We start from the raw sequence: 22178 nt of genomic DNA on the forward strand, positions 1-22178 counted from the left end.
AACTTTAAGAAAGTAAATATTAAACAGAAAATCAAATCTAGAATATCCACCGATCATTTATAATAGAAATTGGCAGCACAACCCTCTTATATCAACCCACACACATCCATTTATTGCCTGCCTTTCAACACCCAACATCCCAATTCAATCTTATCTCCATCAGCCTGTCCCTAGCTCATCTCATATGCATCGTCCTGTTTGCATGTCCTGCGCCTGTACCTTATTAACCGAATTGATGTGTTTGCTTATTTACTTAATGTCGCAGAGCGTACGTTTCTGTTTTTGGCCCGGATCCAGTTGCTTTCCTTTCAGGGGGCTAACTTAGATGTGTGTCCTTGGCTTCCCCCATGTTATTTGGAACGTTTTACGTGCTCATTATCTGCGCTTCCGAACAATTAGATTCAATTACCCACCGCCCTTCTTTCTATTGTCGGTGGCTGTGGCCCTGGGAGCTGAGAATCCTCCTTTCGCCTCACATTTCGGTGGCGTGTCTGGCTTCCATAAGATGCGACTTGGACGTGGGATTATTATTCCCATAGCGTAATGTTATCCAGACTAAACTCTTTGCTAGAGCACACATGACACGTAGCAAAATACATCCTGCTAGAGCTCCATACACACAACAGAACTAATCCATCACAATTTTTCGTGCATTTTAAATGATTTTCCTAGTCGGCCCTTGGAAGGTAAGCGAGGATTAGAGAGGTATTAACACCCATCAGAAAGTCAGTTGCTTGTAAAATACCCTCCCAAGGATATTCATCAGGCTTTGGTCGAGCAGGAGGGTCTGCTGTGAAGTCCTTGGAAATTTTTGCAAGCGACACTTATTTATCATTCGTCCTTTGCCGTATTTATCATCGGGGCACAGCGGCAGCAACAAACAAACAAATTGAACAAGGACTTATCCTTAATGTGGAGTGATTTGTCAGCTCAAACGGAAGAGGTCCCTAAGAGGATTTCGAAGGCGGCTGGAATTTAATTTCATACTTTGCTAAGAGGGCCAATCATTTGTAATCAGAGTTTAACGAATCGGCAGGCGTACTGCACTGATTACCCAAATTAATGTCAGTTACCTGTCTGTCTACGTTCAAGATCCCAAAAAGTGACAAACAGAATAGATTATTTCGAGTTCCATAAAATTACGTATATTTATTCGGAGTATTTGTGTCAAATTTTTTGTTTGCTTTGCATTCTTAAGAGTTAATTATTGAAAAATCACACTGGGAATGATTTTCTGTTCTCACGACTTACATCTCAGCCTAGATGTTACAAAATTTTTATTAAAAACCATAATAAAAGGCTACTGAATGAACTATACATAAGGTGCAACAACTTACAAATTAATATCACTATAAATGCTTAAAAGGGGTGGAGAAAAAAAGGTGGCAAGTGCTGGGATTTAAATTAAAATTCCGTATGGAAACTGTTGGCCGTGTCGATCATTTTGGATTGCAGAAAGATCTCAGCATTGTCTGTCATCTGTGGATGGAAATTTAAAGGATAGTAATCATGGATATATAATTTATAAAGATGTATAAACCAACCTCCTTGAGAGTTAGCAGTTCGTCCTTGTTCTCATCGCAAAGACTGAATAATGTGGCCGCCTCCTGGAGAGCGTAGCGCGGCGTCTTAGGATTCACGTAGTTCAGGAGCTCCCCTCGATCGGCCTTGCCGTCGTGGTTCTTGTCGATGATCCGCTTGAACTCCTCCCGCCTCTCCACCAACGTCTTGGAAATCAGGGATTTGCGCAGCAAATCGTCATCGTCATCCACATTTAAATCCGAGAACTCCTCCAGCGTAAGCTGATCATCCCCATCCTGGTCGAACTGCCGCAACAGGTCGTCCACCAGCTCCAGCAGGTTGGAGACACTGGACTCTGGATGACGGAAACTCAAGTATTCGTCAATGGTCAGAGTAAAGAGATCGGTTCTTGCCGCCTCCGACCACCGAGCCTTGTCCCGCATCATGTCCTCCCGGGCTCGCCTGTTGAGGGTCGTGTGCTTGATCTCGTCGTGCTCGTCGATGTCCGCCTCCGTCATGCCGTGATCCCGCAGGAAGAAATGATGGTACTCGTCCCATGTAATTAGACCATCGGCGGGGCCAATATCCACTCGCCGGAATTCCCGGGCATTATTCATGATTGCCTCGTCGATGTGCTCCACGATCCTGCGATTTATATACTGGCCCAGCTCTTGGATGGACAGAATACCATCATGATTCCGATCAGCTCTAGGGGATAAGTAAAGAAAATCAATAAGATTATAGATTCCTTTTGAATTTTTTTTAAATATCACTGCGAATTAAACAAAGCAACTGCTGAATAATTTAAAATTTAACCGAGTTAGGGTGGCATAATCAAATGTACATTATACATTAACATCCGAGGACTGTCTCCCCTGGCACTTGCCACAAAATCCCTGTTGCATACTTGTCTCCTTCTGGCCTCAAAGCCTGGTCTTTGCCGCAAACCATCCTGCTGTTTCAGTTCCAACTACCTCACCGCAGCGAAGCTGTGCCACCAAATGCTGCATATGACAGCTGTCTAATGATTTCTCAAGCCCACAGGCGTATAATGCACTGAGAATAATTGGGAAATAAAATAATTATAATCTAATAATTAGAACATATTTATAAGAACTACAAATCATGTTAAGAAATCCAACTATTTTAGCTGTAATTTTTGTCAAAAGCCATACATTTCTCCTTTTTTTTCCCAGTGTATTACCTGCCCCTTGGCAATGAAGTGCGAATGCCCAAAACAGGTGTCAGATATTAAAGCTGCTTATTGGGGCTCGGGTGGGGGAAAAAGGAGAAGCTGCGAAGGCGGGCCTGGTGGGAGGACCTGCTGCCTTGTGGAAGCCAGCAAACCACTGGAATAATCAGGGAATAGCATAGGAGCGAGTCCAATTGTTTGTACTTGCGAGTGTGTGTGTGTGTGGGGCGACAGGGCGGAAACGGAAGTGCCCGACAGCCAGAGCGGAAGTGTGGGAAGCAGCAACCGCACAGTGGTTTCATTAGCATATAGTTGATAAATAAATAAAGTTGAAACTAAAACGGTTTCAAGTTGCCTCTTCCTTTGGCAGTAAACTTCTCGCTCCTAATTCTTCAGTGGGTCACGTTCTGGCCCGGCTCTTCAGTTTTGGCCCAAAATGTATATGCGAAACGTTTGCGGTCGTTTGCGAGTCTTTTTTCGAGTGGGATCAAAGGAAGAGCTGAGAGCGGGAGGACATCAAGGGGCCTGGCCGTGCCGGGAACGAGGAGTCGGGTAAATCCTCGAATATAAAAACAAAGTTTTTGCGCTTTGCGTTTCTTCCTTTGGCATCTTGTACGTGCAAGAAAGTGAGAAGCTGAATACCGCAAAAAAAAAACCAAAAAAAAAATGTATATAGGAATAGGAGAAACTTTTTCATTTGTACATTCCTGCCGTTGCTGCCATTCAGGATCTCTTGAAAACGTACTCCGAAAAGGGGAAGCACACGGTTCGGGTCCCAAAAGGACGACGGATTTGTTACAAAGCGCAAAGTGCATTTTGCATAAGCCTGCGGTTCCACTAAAGTTGGCCAATTGCTTCTACCCCAGTCGAGATTCCTGGCCAAAAGGGGGCCAGGGTGGTTTTCTGAGAATTTGGTCGACAGGATGCATTGCATAGAAGGATTGTGAGTGGTGCATAAAACTATTATTTGATTGCATATACATACACGAGTCTGAAATGAACTTGTGTTCTGTATTTATCTGGGCAAGTTTTTCTTTGCTTCCATCTCACTTTTGCACTTGGCTTAAAGCCTTATAGCCAAAGTCAACGCTCAACGACTGAAAATTTAATGGGATTACTTGAAACTTGATTTGGAGTGTTTAGTTTAGGCCTTTTGGCTTGGCTGGCAAGTTTTAATTCTTTGGTAGGTTTGCAAAATGTACTCTTAAAGAAAAATAAATAAACTTTTTTAAAATGTGGCATTTTTCCTTGCCATTTATGTAGGCATAAGCTTCTACTCAGAGAGTACCGGGTATAAATATTGAAGCCTCAACAGCCATATCTTAAAATAGGGCGAAAGGAAACTTTTTCGCGTTGCGTGCAAACTTTTCGCAAAAGTTTATTGCACACTCCTGCCGGGGCAGGACATCGTTGGGAAAAGGAAGAGTGCAATTTGAGTTCTACACCGAATCAATGGGCGGGAGTGTCGAGGCGGCGGGATCGCCCTGACTGGCCTAATTGGATGCAAAAGTCAGCTAGGACATGGAACACGGGACACAGGACATTAGCGCGCCTGACTGGTCGGGTCGGTCATGCATGGGGAATGAGATTGGAACTGCAAAACTGTGGAACCCCAACTGGCAACCGTCGATGGCCCGTGGCTGCGGCATGTGGCATGCGGCATGGAGGAGTGGCCCGGGGCAGGGAAACGGTCCTCAATTAAAATTTATAACAATGTCCTTTCAACGTCTCGTCGGAGCGACAGTTGCAGATACAATTTAATTGCTCCTAAAAACGGCCAGAGTCGAAATCCCCGCCCATCCCCCGTGGTAACCGCATTATTAAAACGGAATTTACACGCCGAAGGAAAAGGGGTGGGAGAGGATAGTGGATATGTCAGGGGGTCGGGTGTATCCACAAAATAATGACTATTAATTTCACGCAGAAATGCAATTATCACAACATTTTCTGGTCACTTTAATTGCAGTTTAATGCGAAGGCGACAAGTGGAAATCCCCACATAACTCACATAACCCCCAAGGGGCATTAAAGATCCACCTATGAAATACAATCCTTTAATAAATGATTGAGTGCGCCTGGTTTGCTATTTAATAAATACTTTGCATCCTTTGGCGCTCTGGCCTTAATAAATTCCAAACAAATGCTAGATAAACATTTAAAATTTCAACAGGATGGAAAATATAATCGAATTCGGCTTCGATTCCCTCGGGTGTCGATGGTTTTAAATGTTAACCTTCATCAAATATTAACAAAGCTTCTGCAAATATGAATGTGCTTGCAAATCCAATCAAATGAAAACAGTTTCGCGCAATATTTTAGTGGTTCTTCATATTATTTTAAATAAATATTTGTTAATATTTAAAACAAAAATAATGATAATGTTCTAGTCTTTTAGGGACTATTACTACTTATAAAAATAGTATATGTATAATCGAAAAACTTTGACTATAATGTCCCATAATAATAACCCCTAGTAAAAAAATATCCATTATTGAATAAAACCCGGAAACTTTACGCCAAATGCTTTCACGCCCAGATTACCCGACATAGTGGTATACCCTGAAGAGGGATCCGGTACCGTGTGCTGCCTGTTTCACGGAATTTGGCCAACTTTGGTGTCGGGCAAACGAACTGGTGTTTGCTTAAAGCCCTTCTGTGTTTATATTTACCGGGGAACTACATACAGCCGGCGACCTGGTGATGGACAGCTTTCCGGGGGGATGGCTCCGGGATTTTAGCTGGTTATCATAGGTGCCGAAGGACGTTTAAGGAGGCAGCTTAAAGTGGGCCGTTGGGTGAACGGATGCGATGCAGGCAGCGTCCATGGCCTTGAGCTTTCGGTAAAGAGAAAGTTCAGCCAGGCAGAAGCAGAAGCATAACCTCCAGCCATGAGCACTATCAAGAGGTTAACCTAAGGACTGCAATGAATGCCGACAACGTGGGGGATGCAAGCCAGGAGGTTAAATATTATCTTAAGGTATATTTTCTTTAAAAAGCGCATTTAAATTCCTGGCAGTTTCTTGCAATAATGCTTTGATTTTAATTAGTTTCTCACAGGACATCACTAGCTTACAAAGATAACTTGGAAATGTCTCCTTAATATTGCATATTTGCTACGTTCAAAGGTTAAATACAAACTGCCTTAGGTCTTATGTCCTGGTAACTGGTAATTTATTCGGAAATCAGAGAGATTTCAAACCGTCAAGGGAATGTCTTTCTGCTCTATTATTTATTGAATCGAAATGAGTTTTGCCAAAGAAGTTTAAAGTTTACCAGCCACAACTTTGACTGCCTAATGCCCCCAAAAAAAGAGGCCAAAAGTTTTGGGTCAAGCGGAGAAGGAATTCAAATAAATATGAAATTGCAGTGACAGTTTGATTTCTCTCTCGGTTTTTGCACCCAAAAATATATATAAACTTTCTTGCAAATTCGTTTCAACACCTCGAGTTTTATTTTCGTGTTGTAGTATTTTGTTTTTGGCCCATGTCTGGCAATCTGACTGCTTGATTACCCCCAAAAAAATAAACCCCAGAGCATCAAGTTGCTATTTCAGACAGGACCCATGACTGGAAACTTTACAGTTTACGACCGAACACCTCTGGCCTTCTCCGGGCAACCCGAAAGAATCCATTACAGGCCAAGTAATTGGCCAATTGCCTAATCACTTGTGCAGGAGCTGGGAACGTTTTATTTAGTTAAAGTAATTAGGGGAATTGTGCAAGTCAGTTGGATAGAAATCAGCAGGGCTTCCTGCCCGGCAATTACGTGATTGAAGCAGTAAGACCTGTAACCAGTAATTTTAAGTTTCTGATCCCAACTAGTCCTTTTAAATCTGATTTCCAGGATAATTTAATTTTCTTGTTCCTCTCGAATTGAATTTTTCTTGTTTCTCGAACAACAAGATTGTCCAATCAAGGTTTATTATCTTCGGTTTGTAATTCGATTACCGCATTGCTCGAATCGAAACAAATCAAAGCCTGGCAGACAACAAATCTCGCCCCGTGTCCTTATTGATTCGAAGCCCTGCCCAGGACATCCATCAAATCCAGCTGCCACCGTTGCTATTGCCACTAATTTTTACAATTTGTCGTACCCGGAGAGTTATGGCGGAGGGCGGCGGCGTCTTTTGTTTGCCAGGACGACTGCTATAGGGTTGGGAGGGGCAGAAGGGCTATTTGGGGCAATGAAAGCCGCAGGCAACATCGTTATGCGCCACAATAAAGAAGCCACCGAACTAGCGCCAAATTATCAACCGAACCAACCAGAGGGCCCAGGGCCATAACTCAGGAAAACTTACCGTTTGAAAGCTTTTGCCAGTATTTGCTTCTCATTCACATTGCTGGCCGCTAAAATAACCGTTTCTGGTTGGGGCTGGTGTGGATGTGGGGGATTTCGTGGGGATTTGCTGGCATTGTCGGAGGCACCGATCCCCTCCAGCACTTTTCGCCGGTCATGTCCATTCCGACCGAAATCCAAACTGTTTGCCCCAGGCGGCGACTTCAGCCTTTGCTCCATTTCTCGTGTATTTTGGCTTTGGATTAGGCCATTATGCCCCATGTTGCTTGCCACTTTGGTTTCTGACAGCGAACTGGGCGGCTCACTACTGCTACTGCTGCTGCTGCTGCTACTGCTGCTGCTGGTGCTGCTGTGCTCCTTTAGCTGCTGCTGCAACTTGGTGCTGGTGCTGTGCAGGATCAGGCCAATGAAGAACATATAAAACAAAATTGCGCACAATGTCGAGCAGCGTAGCCAGCGGAAGCTTTTGCTCAGCTTGTTAACGAAAGTCATTTTGTAGCAGCCACCGACCTCCTCGTCTGCTTCCTCGTCCTCGTCCTGGTCCTCGTCCTCGTTCCTGTCGTTGTGGCAGGACAATGGATGGCAGTGGCAATGATGGCGATGGTGATGGTGATGGTGGCGTGGTGGTAGTGGGGGTGGTGGCGATGATGGGACCAGTTCTAGGTTCTGGTACACCGACTCCTCCTCCTCGGTCCACTCGGTTTCCGGCTCCGGCGGCTCCAACTTGGACTCGTTGCGTGTAATTTGCAGTTATTGCCCCGCTCTCTCCTTTCGCTCTCCCCGTTCTCAGTCTCTCGGGCAGGTCCTGTTGCCAATGTTGTTGTAATTGTACATTAATTGACTTTTATGTTGCAACCAGAGACAGGAATATGGCGGTGCCTGGTCCGGTTCCAATTTGTGTTACTACCAAGGCCACGCCCACTCTACCAGGGGGCGTCAAAGTAACAGCTTCTAATACAAATTTGATGCGTTATTGCCATTTCGCGCAGTTGCCATTTCCTTTATGCGGCAGCATCATCATCTCCCCAGCACTTTACACCAATTTTACATGATTGTTGGGCGCCATTTCCATTATGTTTTCGCTGATAATGATGGAGATGCTGGTGGTGGTGGCCTGATGACTCTGTGGGGCGGAAGAGAAGAAAGGGAAATGGATTTTGCATCAGTAGAGTGGAGGAAATCGTTTTCATTGCGAATTTAGTTTAGGGTTCAGTGGATTGAAAAAGGAGAGAACGGATGAAGCTCGAGAATATCGAGCAAGAACTTTGACAGTCGGATGTCCATAAATCTTAAAGAGTTTAGTTTTTATAGAGTTGGAACTTTAACCTAAGCCCTAAACCTATTACAAATAAAACACGCATTAAATCCCACTAATTAGACGTCAATAAAATATATTTCCCTCTTGGAGCACCCCATTGAGTCACAACCACAAAGTTATTAATTAGCCATTGCAGAATCTTTTTAGCCCCTTCAATGGCCTCTCAAGGGGAAAATCAAAGAGGGGCTGGGGTTGCAGCCATTAAGCAGCCAACGAGCGAATTAGAAATTCCCATAAATTTCACTTCTTTCTCGTTATTGAAGTAGGAGGAGCACGGGCCGGGCGGCTGAGAGGCCGCAGGCCATGGATTCATCCATAAAACGAGGCCAACCTAATGACTTACATAATAGAAAGTACTAAAACAGGAGTCGTAAATGAGATCAGATGAGATGAGAGTTCAGATGAGATGGTTTGTGGTCTCCCTTTGATGGGTAGTTAATTTTAAAAACCCACACATAAAACGTTCCAGGCCATTCGCCATAAACAGATTTCAAAAGATCAGGATCCATATCATAATTATTAAGTTCTCACTGACTGAGTAAAAGACACTGATGCCAGGATGTAAATATTTTGAAAATGCCATTGAATTGACACAAAAGTCATTGCTTTTCATATATTAATATGGATTGAAAAACTCGTTATTGGTCATTCATGTGAATTCGATGAAAATTTCCATTAACTCGGTTTTCGGCTGCGGACTGCATAAATTGATATTTACCTGACCTGCCCGGCCCACGTTAAGGATAAACTGCAATTCATTACAAACGGTATTGGTTGTCAACATTTGCCCAACGATTTCCCGCCGTAAGGCCATTCAATCAGATATTCTCCGCCTGCAATTCCATTCAACGACTGCTCTTTTGTAAATACACGTATGTATAGTATGTATGGAAAACAGTAGTACCACTCTTTTCTGCGAGTCCTCCTTTATTCGAATTGACTCACTGACTCAATTTGTGCTTATGAATATGTTGCACATGTGCACCCATACCACCCATACCATGTTCATGTGCAAATTTTATGATCCCATTCGGTTGTCGGTGCTCGGATGTTGGTCCGTTGCCACTCTTTTTAATGCTTTTGTCTCGCGCCGTTTACTTTTGCCTTCGTTTTGCTGGCTGCGCTTGTCTTTTCTTTATTTAACTTGTTTTTGTATTTTATTGGCTAACAGAAAACCAGTTGAACATCTATTTAAGCCAAAAGTGCACTCAGGAAAAAATTATAATAGCTCATGAATGATTCAGTTATTTGAAATAAAACAGAATGAATTAAAAAGAATATTGCATACATTTTGGGGCTTAAAGGGATTAAGAAAATCCTAACGGTTTTTTTAGGTTGGCTTTGAAATAACCATTAAGGATTATTAAATTATTTTAAATTTTAAAAACTCTTTTTTATTAAAATAATTTCCAGTGTCAAATCCCTCTTTCAAACACTGGGACATTCAGAAACCCATAAGCAAGTCGCAGATGTTTCATTCATCGCCCGGCGATTATTGTCTCGTGTTGGCCAACAGCATTTGGCCATTGCCATTCGTTGTTGCCACTTTTACTGTTTTACTGTTTGTTCGTTTCATTTCTTTATTTTCGCTTTCAGTTTTTATTAACTGCTTCGTTTTTTTCCGTTTTGTTTTCTGTAACACAGTGTCTTTTCCTTTTAGCTGCAACCTTGTTTTATGTCTCTGTGAACTTTTGTTGGTTATTAGCTTGTCCGCACTCTCGAAACAGATGGCATGGGAGCGGGAGATGGCCAAAAAAAAGTTGTTAATAAATTTTTAATGAAATTTCTGTGCAAGCTTAATGAAAATCGAGCGTAAAGATACTAAGAAAAACAAAGAAGCAATCCAGATTTATACGGAGTAAGACAATTTTTAATCAAATAAATGTTCATATCGGCAAATCAAATCCAATTAGCAACTTTATAAGAACTTTCCACTTGCCTGCCCATTATGCTCGCACATTCTGCCAGCCCACCCGGATCCAGAAAAGGCAAAGTGGATTCGCTCCAGTTACTGCTCATTAAAAGTGTCCCTCGGAATGAGATTGTTATAAAGATTCTTGTTGAACGCCCATTGCGCGGCTCTTTCCCCCAGATAGTGTCAATTTCAATAAAAATCGATGATGTAGCAAAAAGTGCATGGGCAAAAAGCATGGTAAAACGAGTCGAGTTCCGGGGGCAGAAGAGTTGGAAAAAATGCGTTAAACTTTATTGCAAAACTATTGCCAGAGAAGTGGCTGAGAGGGCAGTGGCTGAGAGGAGGGGAGGTGATAAGCTCTGGATGGTTGCACAAGTTTTTAAAGATTTGATTTGGCAAAAGCTGCACCATCGGTAGCTGCGAGGAATTCCCCGATTCCCGGACGGATGCTTCCTCCCCGTCCATTACAAATCGATGGTAACGATGACGATGATGAAATGTTTGCCCAGCCATTGATGGATCCATCTAGTATGGAGGAAGCGGAGTGGAAGATGATTGGCCTGTGGGTATGGGATTGGGTTGGCGTTGGGTTGGGTTGGGGAATATCACAGGATTGGATGCCAAGCGATTGTTTTGTGCCATGAGAATTGCAGTTTGGAGCAGCGCAGAGACAGGTTAAATACTAGCAGTTCAAATAATTCTTTTTATGATGACAGGATGATATATTTGATAGATAATATAGCATAGGATTTAAACCACATTTATTGTGCAATCAGATTAAAGCATTTCCATTTCCATTTTGCGCAAAACCAAGCTATTCAGACTAATCAATTATTTTAAATAAGAGCAACTACCCGCATGCCTAAACTAAATGCATCTATTCCGTGTCTCTACTAATTGAACATAAGCAAAATCACCAAATATTGGCGAAAAAGCGCCTCTGGCAAAACCATCGGCATTTGCCAAAAACAACATGAACACAAAATGGCAAAATTCTATAAAATATGCATAGCAAAATCCATTGCAATTTTTTGGCCATAACTGTTTTCCAGACTCTCTGACATTTCAATTAAAACTCGAAGCGATTTGATGAGCCGCCCAAGCTCATCCATTCCGCCCACATTGTGGAGGATGGGACGATGAAAATGTTAATAATAATATGATAATGATGTTGATGTTGAGAAGGATTATAATAGACTAAGTGAGTGGCAGGGAGGCAACGCTGATAGATTTAATTTAACTTTTTAATGGACTCGAGAAGAAGCAGCATAGGGGCCCATGGAAGCCTCGCATTTATCGCAATTAGGAAAAAGGAGTTTTTCATGTTATTTTCTAATCCCAAAGTAAGGTAATCCCTAAGCAGGCCATTAAAATATATGTGAACTTTGGCAGACCTTTTACCGTGTTCCCTACACTTGACTGTAACACAATTTTCGGTTTTGTGACCATAATCAACTGTTCTTCGGGCCAAAGTCAAAGCTGGCCATTTGCAAGTGAGTGTGTTTGTGTGAGAACACTGCACTCAATCAGTGCCGGGCAAACAACCTGCAACTGCAACAGCAACATCCAAAAACAACAACTGCAAAACGAGGGGAAAAAGAACAGGAAACAGACAAATAAGTTGATTTGTTTGTTGTTTGTAGAGAATGAAAATGCCGAAAAAGCGCACTGCAAATGCAAATATCCACCAGAGAGATGGAATCCTGCGTCAGAAAAAAGCCATACTGAACTTTGAATGCTCTTTTTTTTTGTAAAGAACTTTAAATATTAATGTAGGTTTAGATTGCCGAATGGATTTTTGTTTAATTCTCCAAAAAAATAGTAATTTTATTGCAAAATATTTTTTTTCTATTCATCTGCCAATAGACATAGTTGCTATGAAAAAAACTAATCCCTCAATCAAACAAACGTTAAATTACTCAAATATTTTCAAATGGCTAAAACAATAGACGGTTTTTTGTTCATTTTGTATGCGCAGTATTATACAAGGCGATTTAAAAAAATGACGGCCAGAGAAAAAGTTTTCCGGTCTGACGGCGTCCACATGGCGTATACGCGATATGGTCGGTGCAATGCAGAGGAATCGAGTTGACGCCTCAGCAGGTGGCAGGTGGTAGATGGCTAGTGGCAGGAAGGTAGCCAGAGCATCGGCATGACCACTGCCATCAGCATCTCCGGCAGACACGAGTATGAGGAGGAGAAGAAGAAGGCCGGCCGGAAAAGTGCACAACAAAACCATAGAATGCACTTGAAGGCCAAAAGACTCGACAGAAAACAAATGAATGCGGCCATTTGGGGCCAGGGCTTGCTACTTGGCATCCTGCTCTGATCACACCATGTCAGTGGAATGACAGCTGCTGGATTCACCGACGTGCCCAAGGACTCTCTAAGGAAGTTCATATATTTTTTGCAAAATTTACACATGGGACTCCAGTCCTCGCCCCCACAGACGAGACATTCAAATGTAAATAAGCCTTTATTAGGTGTGTCAGGATGGGGGCTCTACCTGGGAGTGCCTGCCTGCCACTCCCACTAAATCCAACTCTTGGCATTCCGACTGGAAGAGACTCGAAGGGAAATTGGAGACTGAGTTGCATATTGATTGCTATTTGGATTATTGAATTGATTGTCCTTTTCTTTGCTTTTCTCAATTTCGCATTTTCCTTTTTAGCTGCCAATAGTGGTTATGGAAATGCAGTTCAGGGACTTTTTGTCAATTACATTTTTTCTCAGTCCCAGAGATAGAGTCCCAGAGAGAGACTGTTTTTAGCAAACAGACTAAGTACCGTCCTTTGGAGGAATTTCTAGAGGAAGAAAGTTTTAATTAGCTTGCGATCTGGTGACATTGATGGATGGTTAAAGGTCCAAAATATATTCTCTCTTCTAGGCCAGCAGCGAAATCAATCAACTCGGGCATTTTGCGGTGATGAGGATGAATTCGGGAAACAGATTGCTTTAGTTCCCGAGATAATTACCGCAAAGTGGATTAAATAAGCTAATCAGAGCTAACCACCAGATGTTCGGTTCCCACACCTCCTATAGCATTGATTTTTTTTTTATTTTTATTCTCTGGAAAATTTGTTTAATTTCGATTTGATAAGGACTAATCGCAATTGGCCGCAATTCATAAGCAATGGCCAACATGAAAAGCTCATTTGCGCCCTCAACCTAATCCTAATATTCGGTACAACGTGACGTATGCGTAATGTGGTGTTCATGTTTAGATACTAGCCTCTCTCTGTGGGCCCATAGATATATCTACTTTATTGATCGGCTCCAAATACGTTTCTAATTATTATGCTCTTTTGGTTCAAGGGCTGTCTGTGTGATTATCCTACTTTGGTGGAAAATTAGAACGAGGAAATTAAGTTCAAACCGTGGCAGTGCCCTACTACCCGAAAAATTCCGCCAATTAAATCAGAAAGAGAGATACAAAATCGCGAAAGAGAGGGCCTTACCCCTGACTCACTTGGCCACGATTGTCGTTTTGCCAGTTTTTGGTTTTTTTTAGCTGGGTTGGAAAGTGAAAGTGCACTTTAAGCCAGCTCACACACTCTTCTGGAGAGACCTGTGGAGGCAGCGCTCTCGTGCTTATGCATATACTCGGATACTACAGATATGTATATAAAATGCCACATGTCAGCACGCCCGTGTCTAAGTTTATGTTTGTAATTTTAACTGCAGCTGTAACTGTGACTCTGGCTATGACTATGAGCCGACATTTAAACTTAGCAGACACTTGAGTCTAGCTAGGCAGGACAAGGCACTAAAAAAATAGTTTAAAAAAATATAAAGAAAATATAAAGAAAATAAATATTTAAAGTTCTAAACTCTTATCATAATACTCTTATCTATAAACTACAAAAACTATATCTCTATTATACCAAACGACTGTTTTTTTTTTGAGTGCAGAAATGTCAAGTCTGAAAATGGTGGCAATGGGAGGCAGTCCACCCCCATGAATGGATGCAACTGCACGGGTGAGAGGGCATATATGCATATAGGTGTGTGTGTTGTGTGTGGCATAAGCGCGGGTGTTGGGGCAACAATAAACCGTAGGGAAGTGCAACAAATGCATGAATAAACAACAACTCAATTTGAATAAAGCAACAGCAGCGCAGTCGGCGGCACTGATGGGCGGTGTAAAATTCCTGCTTAAGCTTCACTTTAATGTCCACTAAGCTCTTTTTTATTTTCCAAGATTTCTCAAGAAAATAGAGAGTGTTTAAGCCAGAAGTACAAATACATTGTACTGCTGACAAGTGAAAAAAAAACAACTATAAGAGTCAAGTTGGTCTAATTATTTTAAAGACTTTAAAATATGCTTTTATTAAAAAACTTAATTTATATTCAGTTAAGCTCATAAATTATTCACTTAATAAACAATATATTGGGAATAATCAAATTAATTATAATTTAATCATAAAATAATTGTATGTGTTTCTATGGAGAAGACTAAAAAACTAAACAAACAGAAATGTTGTGGTTTCGCTCGCTTTTCAAATACAAAGCTAATACCAAACTCTCCCCGCTTATGTAAACCCAAAAAAAAAATAAAAAACAAAACTGAAAACTGAATTTGGCTAAAGCTGCAAAAACGGGTTGTCTCTCTCGACTTGCGTTTATTGCATACAACAATTGATTTTCGTGGTGGCGACGCGGTTCGGGGCCAGAGTAAAATGCAAATGAAAATGGCAAAGTGCTCAGTCCCAGAGAGGAACTTCCAATATACATGGTAGTCGCATGGTTGTAGTCTGTATGTAGTTTGAAACAAACTTCAAATTGGCAACAACAAAAGCAACTCTTAGCCACACACATACACCAATGAGGCATTATATAGTCAGAGGGGGCAGGTGGCAGCACCCACCTGATGGGCGGGAGAGTGCAACAAAAATGACAAACGTGCTTTTGATAGACTTGTTGACGACAAGCTCCTGGCGCTTGGCAGCTGTCAGCTGCAGCCCAGAAACGTTGTGATATCCTCACACATGCATACACAGAGAGAAATTAATTAAGCCATTAAACCATGGTTTTCTATAAGAAAATACCAAAATTATCAAGAAACTTTTACCCATTTATTCTCAGTGTAAACTTGCTTGTTAGCATATGTGTGGGTTTTTTATGGCGCGGTAAGGCAGTTGCGAATTTTTGTAAGCAATTTTATTGTGGGCTCCATTAATAAATAATGCCAAAAATCAATAGGATGACGACTCCTTGCGATTGCCGTTTTTACGACCGCCACCACACATTTCATATTGCATGTTGCTCTCCCTATATGTTGCGGCATGTGTGTCGGGGTGTATAAATGTGGCTAACTGTGTTCGCGGTCCAATCTTGGTAATTGCAATTACAATCCACTTTGGTGGCCGCGTTTATTGTAATCAATTTGTTGTGTTTATTACGGCCAGTTCATGGTTGCTGCAGCAACACCACAAACAAAAAATCTATCCCTTGGTGCACTCACTTTTTTGTGGTTTAGTTTTGGTTTGTTTTGGCTGCCCTTTCTTAACTTGCTTTGCTTGTCGTTCCCAACTTGGCTAACGCGCGCGGGCCAGAACGAGATGACGACGTAACTTTCGTAAACGTGTTTTTGTTATGGTGTCTGATGCCAAATCGATGACGCAACAGCAACACGTCCAACACGTTCAAGTGGCGCTTACTAACTGACTTTGTTTTGGCCAACTCGCCATGCCATGCCATGCCGAGCCGAAGCGGCCAAAACCGAAGCAGAAAGCGAAACCGAAAACGAAAGCCGACAAGTTGCTTGGTAGTGGGGGGCACCACCTACAATTTGATATTATTTGATGATACTTTTTACATCGACATTTATTTCAAATTACATTTCTATTCGAGATTTGTCACATCAACAAATTTTTTTTTTTATTTTCTCTCATGCAGCTTAATCCGGAAAATCGGACATTGTAGAGATTTCCATGGATTTGATTGCTGGTAAGTGCTCGACAATTCTGGGGGCACTCTTTTAGAAGATTTAGATGGTAGAAAACATTAAATAAAAAAAATCTTTCCGATCATTTTTAAATCCTTCTTCTGGGCGCGCTTTCCGTGCATTTCCGGTTTTGGGGTTAGACCGTTAAAAAAAGGCACAACGGCGTTGCCAGAGTTGCGGTTCAGACCAAAAATCTGGTAGCACCGAATCTAGTTCCATGAACTGGTTCACAATCAGCTGAAAGAAAACGTTCAACTCATCTGTAACAGAAATAGCCACAAATTTTCATTAGTTTTGTTGTTTTCCCTAATTTTTGGTACTCGAACTGATCTAAATTATGCCTGTGTAATGCTAGAAAACATATCATTGTGTGTGATCAAAATCGAGACCGATTTGGAGGCCAGTGCAGGTGAGAGACTCGAAGAAATTACGACTTTGTTTGGACAAAGAAAACCTATGTATGTATGTATTTATTTCACAATGTTTTTAGATTCAGAAGGTGCCGTTTCCTCCGAACATCCCACCAATCCACGCTTTCTCAAGGAACGGGAACGCGATCGCGGACTGCGTCAGGCCCGCGACATCACCATCGAAACCTACATCAACCAGCGCTGGTCCAGGGAGCTGAGTGCTGACAAGAATACGGATACGGAGGGCAATAAGATGAACTGGGCAGCAGCCCTGCAGCATGTAAACAGCCCTTCGGCGGGCAGCTCTCGTGAAACCACTCCACGCAACGGTGATGAGACCGGTGGACCACAAATGACCTCTTCGAAGTTTCCATTAGAGATTGGCTACTTTTCGGGCAATCCCATTGTCGAAGTGACTAAGGGCCTCATCCATCTGTACAAGAAGAAGTAAATAGTCTATTTCTCAATTACTTTGTTATATATTTACTAATTATATACGTTTTTCCATACTAAAGCGAACGCAAGGCCATCAAGGAGGCGCCGTCAAATCAACTCTGCCTGCTGGCCGTGCCAGCCACTCTCAACTGCCACGATCTGCTGAACTTCATCGCCCCTTGTCATGCTGAGATTAAGCATGTACAAATCGTGCGTGATGGCAGTCCCAATCAATTTATGGTGCTTCTAGAGTAAGTTACTAAAATGAAACCAAAAACCTAAACATCAACTTCCATATCCCATCAGATTCCGCTCCAATGAATCGGCTTTGGAGTTTTACAAGTCGTACAATGGCATCGCCTATAACTCTCTCGAACCCGATTCGCTATGCCACGCGGTTTGGGTTTCCGCAGTGGAGCGTGGTGAAAACGGAGCGCCACCGATAGGACACACGGAACTGCCCACTTGCCCTGTATGTCTGGAGCGCATGGACGAGAGCGTGGACGGAGTGCTTACGATTCTGTGCAACCATGCATTCCACGCCAGCTGCCTGATGAAATGGGGTGACTCCACATGTCCAGTATGCCGTCATGTACAAACACCAGAGCTGATCGAGGATTCGGTGTGCATGGAGTGCGAGGGAACGGACTCCCTGTGGATCTGTCTAATCTGCGGCCATGTAGGCTGCGGTCGCTACCAGGGTGGACATGCTGCGGCCCATTATAGAGCCACCAATCACACTTTTGCCATGCAACTGGGCACCTCCAGCGTGTGGGACTATGCTGGCGACAATTTCGTCCATCGCCTCTTTCAAAACAAGTCCGATGGCAAGCTGGTTGCTTCGCAAACTGAAAAGGATGAACGCGAGGAGAAAATTGATTCAATGCAAATGGAGTTCACCTACCTGCTGACATCACAGCTCGACACGCAGCGTAAGTACTATGAAGAGCGTATGGAGCGTCTCGAGCAAGAGTGGCAAAACTTTCAAGCGAAAGCCAATGAAACCAAGTCGGAGATGACAGAGCTGCAGCAGCTCCAACAGAACATGCTAAAGGAGAAACAAAATTTAGAGCGAAAGCTAGCCCAACACACTGTCAAGTAAGATTATATTTCCTCTAGAAGCATATTTACTAAAGACATTTTTATTTCAGACTTAAGGAAGCACAAAAACAGTTGAATGAAGAACGCGAGCTGTGCAAAGCCCTGCGGGACAACCAGATCTCTTGGCACCAACAGTATAAGATCCTGGAGAAGAAATACACCGACTTTAAACAAGCCCATGATGCCGAAGTCACCGATCTGAAGGAGCAGCTTCGCGATGTTATGTTTTTCCTGGACAACCAACAAAAGATGGCTAATTCGGAACTGGCCGGAGCATCCATAACCGGAATCGGCGAAAAAGATCCAGAGCCGAGCTCCCGTCGCGGCAATCGTCGCAAGAAATAGATTCATTATATGGCCGACACGAGTTACAAAGTTCATTAATCAATTTGTGAGGGTTCGCAAGACGAATACAATTAATTAACAGCTCTATATGTGATTTCATTTGTGAAGAAAAGCCGAAGAATACAATATTTCTAATGTTTACTACCGTTAAGCTTACATATTTTAGAAGTTCTTCGTTTGTATTTCGAGTTAATAGATTATAAACTTTATAATATAGAGTAAGATATATAGTTCGGTTGCTGGAAAGCGAATTCAAGTTCTTAATACATTTCGATTTAATTTGTTTCTTATAAGTATAGTTTGAATCCTTCTATTCATTTTTCATTCTTTAATATGTATATCAATTTACATTTATAATTTGAAGTAAAAAAAAATCAATAAATTTGTTCCGTTTGGATTAATTTATAATTGAAGCAACAAGCTTTAGTGTATACATTGAATTTCTTTAAGAGACTTCTTACATTTTTAATTAAAATATAACATATTGAAAAGCTTTAATGCTCCGAGGGAGGACACACGTTCTCACACTGGAACGTGGGATCAGAAAGTTCCTGTGGCGGCTCAATGGTCGGCGCCTGGAAAATAGTCAACTTCTCCTTCATTTCCTTCTCGTTGCGATCCAGATTCATTAAATAGGCGGCAATAAACGCTCTCGGATCCTGCGGCATGTGCACATGCAGCTGGGCGAAGGCTCGCACCAGGACCTCACCCATTTGCTCCTTGATGTCGGCGGTCATACTGTCGACTGCCTCTAGGTTCTTGCCAGTGGGTAGCCACTCGTATTCCTTGAAGCAGCAGCATTCGCAGTAAGCCTTTGGATCCGAATTTTTAAGAAGCTGGAAAAAGGGCTGCAGCTCCACCTCGCAGCTTTTTACATTGGCCACCTCTCGCACAAAACGTTTGTGCAACTCGCAGACATCTCGCTCGCATCCGCGGATCACCTCCTGGTCCTGGGACAGAGCAGCAGTGCGTTTAATGTAGTCCACCGTGTTCTCGTGGAACGACTTGAACTTGCACTTCTCCTCATTATAGGCATAGAGACACTGACGGGCATAAACAATTATGTTGTCCCGCCGCTTTCGGATCTCCTCGCACCTTTTACTGAAGTGGTGTTTCACCTCGTCCAAGCTATTGATTCGCTGGGCGAACTGGGTCATGTCCTCGATACTCTCGCAGACCACCTTTCCCCGCTTCTCTTTGCCACACTTCTCTGAAGCCTTGTTGATCTTCTCTAGCTCTGCCTTGAGTTCCAGTTGCAGATCCCGCAGCTGCGTGTTTAGGCGCTTCACGTCGTTGTCATTGCAGATTAGGGCCTGGAGCATCTCCCGCAGGCAGTTCTTGTGCGGATTGGGCAGTTCATCCGGGCAGGCAGTCAGCATCCTGAAAGGTTCAAGGACTTTTATTTAAAAGATATATATTTTATGTCACTCGATATAAGTAGTTTGGAGGTGAAACTTTTTTTTTTGTTTGAACATGTAAGATAAAACTGGAAAAAAAGCCTCCTATATTCCAGAATATTTCAGGCAGAATAAGATGAATCGGGTAATTATTGGAAAAGATATAGACTTTGCTCCTGGCTATATTGCCCCTACCATGCATTTTCCACATTTTGAAGGGTATCCTTCAGAAAATTTTACAAAAAATCTAATAAATATTTTGTCTTCAGATTTTGATGCAGATTAATGGAAAATCTGATCACAAATCGTTTAAGGTATTCCGCTCACGAATCGGATGAATGTTGGAAAAGATATAGCGATCGATCCTTGCCATATTGCCCCTCCCATGCATTTTCCACATTTTGAAAGGATCCTCCAGAAAATTTGACAAAAAATCAAAAAAATATTTTTTCTTCAGATTTTGATGCAGATTAATGGAAAATCTGATCACAAATCGTTTAAGGTATTCCGCTCACGAATCGGATGATTATTGGCAAAGATATAGAAATCGATCCTGGCCATATTGGCACTCCCATGCATTTTCCACATTTTGAAAGGATCCTCCAGAAAATTTGACAAAAAAATCTAAAAAATATTTTGTCTTCAGATTTTGATGCAGATTAATAGAAAATCGATGCACAAATCGTTTAAGATAGTCCGCTCAAGAATCGGATGAATATTGGCAAAGATATAGCAATCTCTCCTTGCCATATTGCCCCTCCCATGCATTTTCCACATTTTGAAGGGGATCCTCCAGAATATTTTACAAAAAATCTAATAAATATTTTCTCTTCAGATTTTTATGCAGATTTATGGAAAATCGATCCACAAATCGTTTAAGGTATTCCGCTCAAGAATCGGATGAATATTGGAAAAGATATAGCGATCGCTCCTTGCCATATTGCCCCTCCCATGCATTTTCCACATATTGAAAGGATCCTCCAGAAAATTTGACAAAAATCTAAAAAATATTTTGAAGCAGATTAATGGAAAATCGATGCACAAATCGTTTAAGATAGTCCGCTCACGAATCGGATGATTATTGGCAAAGATATAGACATCGATCCTGGCCATATTGGCACTCCCATGCATTTTCCACATTTTGAAAGGATCCTCCAAAAAATTTGACAAAAAAATCTAAAAAATATTTTGTCTTCAGATTTTGATGCAGATTAATAGAAAATCGATGCACAAATCGTTTAAGATAGTCCGCTCAAGAATCGGATGAATATTGGCAAAGATATAGCAATCTCTCCTTGCCATATTGCCCCTCCCATGCATTTTCCACATTTTGAAGGGGATCCTCCAGAATATTTTACAAAAAATCTAATAAATATTTTCTCTTCAGATTTTTATGCAGATTTATGGAAAATCGATCCACAAATCGTTTAAGGTATTCCGCTCAAGAATCGGAAGAATATTGGAAAAGATAGAGCGATCGCTCCTTGCCATATTGCCCCTCCCATGCATTTTCCACATTTTGAAAGGATCCTCCAGAAAATTTGACAAAAATCTAAAAAATATTTTCTCTTCAGATTTTTATGCAGATTTATGGAAAATCGATCCACAAATCGTTTAAGGTATTCCGCTCAAGAATCGGATGAATATTGAAAAAGATATAGCGATCGCTCCTTGCAATATTGCCCCTCCCATGCATTTTCCACATTTTGAAGGGGATCCTCCAGAAAATTTGACAAAAAATCTCAAAAAATTTTTTTGTTTCAGATTTTGATGCAGATTGATGGAAAAAAAAAATACAAATCGTTTAAGGCATTCCGCTCAAGAATCGGATGAATATTGGAAAAGATATAGCGATCGCTCCTTGCCATATTGCCCCTCCCATGCATTTTCCACATTTTGAACGGATCCTCCAGAAAATTTGACAAAAAAATCTAAAAAATATTTTGTCTTCAGATTTTGATGCAGATTAATAGAAAATCGATGCACAAATCGTTTAAGATAGTCCGATCAAGAATCGGATGAATATTGGCAAAGATATAGCGATCGCTCCTTGCCATATTGCCCCTCCCATGCATTTTCCACATTTTGAACGGATCCTCCAGAATATTTTACAAAAAATCTAATAAATATTTTCTCTTCAGATTTTTATTCAGATTTATGGAAAATCGATCCACAAATCGTTTAAGGTATTCCGCTCAAGAATCGGATGAATATTGGAAAAGATATAGCGATCGCTCCTTGCAATATTGCCCCTCCCATGCATTTTCCACATTTTGAAGGGGATCCTCCAGAAAATTTTAC

General features: G+C 41.8%; 3 protein-coding genes across 3 annotated transcripts; 1 reads left to right on the top strand and 2 right to left on the bottom strand.

Annotated features, from left to right (window-relative positions):
* Positions 1–1119: 1119 nt before the first annotated feature.
* On the bottom strand, positions 1120–15891 carry myd (stromal cell derived factor mayday). Its single transcript, XM_017248424.3, has 4 exons — positions 15707–15891; positions 7011–8132; positions 1545–2229; positions 1120–1479 (listed from the first exon to the last, which is right to left on the bottom strand). The coding sequence occupies exons 2-4, from the start codon at positions 7499–7501 to the stop codon at positions 1405–1407; spliced, it is 1251 nt and encodes a 416-aa protein (XP_017103913.2). The 5' UTR covers positions 7502–8132; positions 15707–15891; the 3' UTR covers positions 1120–1404.
* A 161-nt stretch (positions 15892–16052) lies between these two features.
* On the top strand, positions 16053–18920 carry LOC108130030 (BRCA1-associated protein). Its single transcript, XM_017248378.3, has 6 exons — positions 16053–16191; positions 16545–16598; positions 16680–17046; positions 17115–17285; positions 17341–18132; positions 18186–18920. The coding sequence occupies exons 1-6, from the start codon at positions 16176–16178 to the stop codon at positions 18478–18480; spliced, it is 1695 nt and encodes a 564-aa protein (XP_017103867.3). The 5' UTR covers positions 16053–16175; the 3' UTR covers positions 18481–18920.
* A 6-nt stretch (positions 18921–18926) lies between these two features.
* Positions 18927–19965, bottom strand: LOC108130031 (uncharacterized). The gene has a single exon (XM_017248379.3). It carries the CDS (start codon positions 19857–19859, stop codon positions 18975–18977), a length of 885 nt encoding a protein of 294 aa, XP_017103868.2. The 5' UTR covers positions 19860–19965; the 3' UTR covers positions 18927–18974.
* Positions 19966–22178: the final 2213 nt, after the last annotated feature.

The sequence above is a fragment of the Drosophila bipectinata genome, chromosome 3R (genome assembly GCF_030179905.1).
Source record: "Drosophila bipectinata strain 14024-0381.07 chromosome 3R, DbipHiC1v2, whole genome shotgun sequence".
Lineage (NCBI taxonomy): Eukaryota > Metazoa > Arthropoda > Insecta > Diptera > Drosophilidae > Drosophila > Drosophila bipectinata.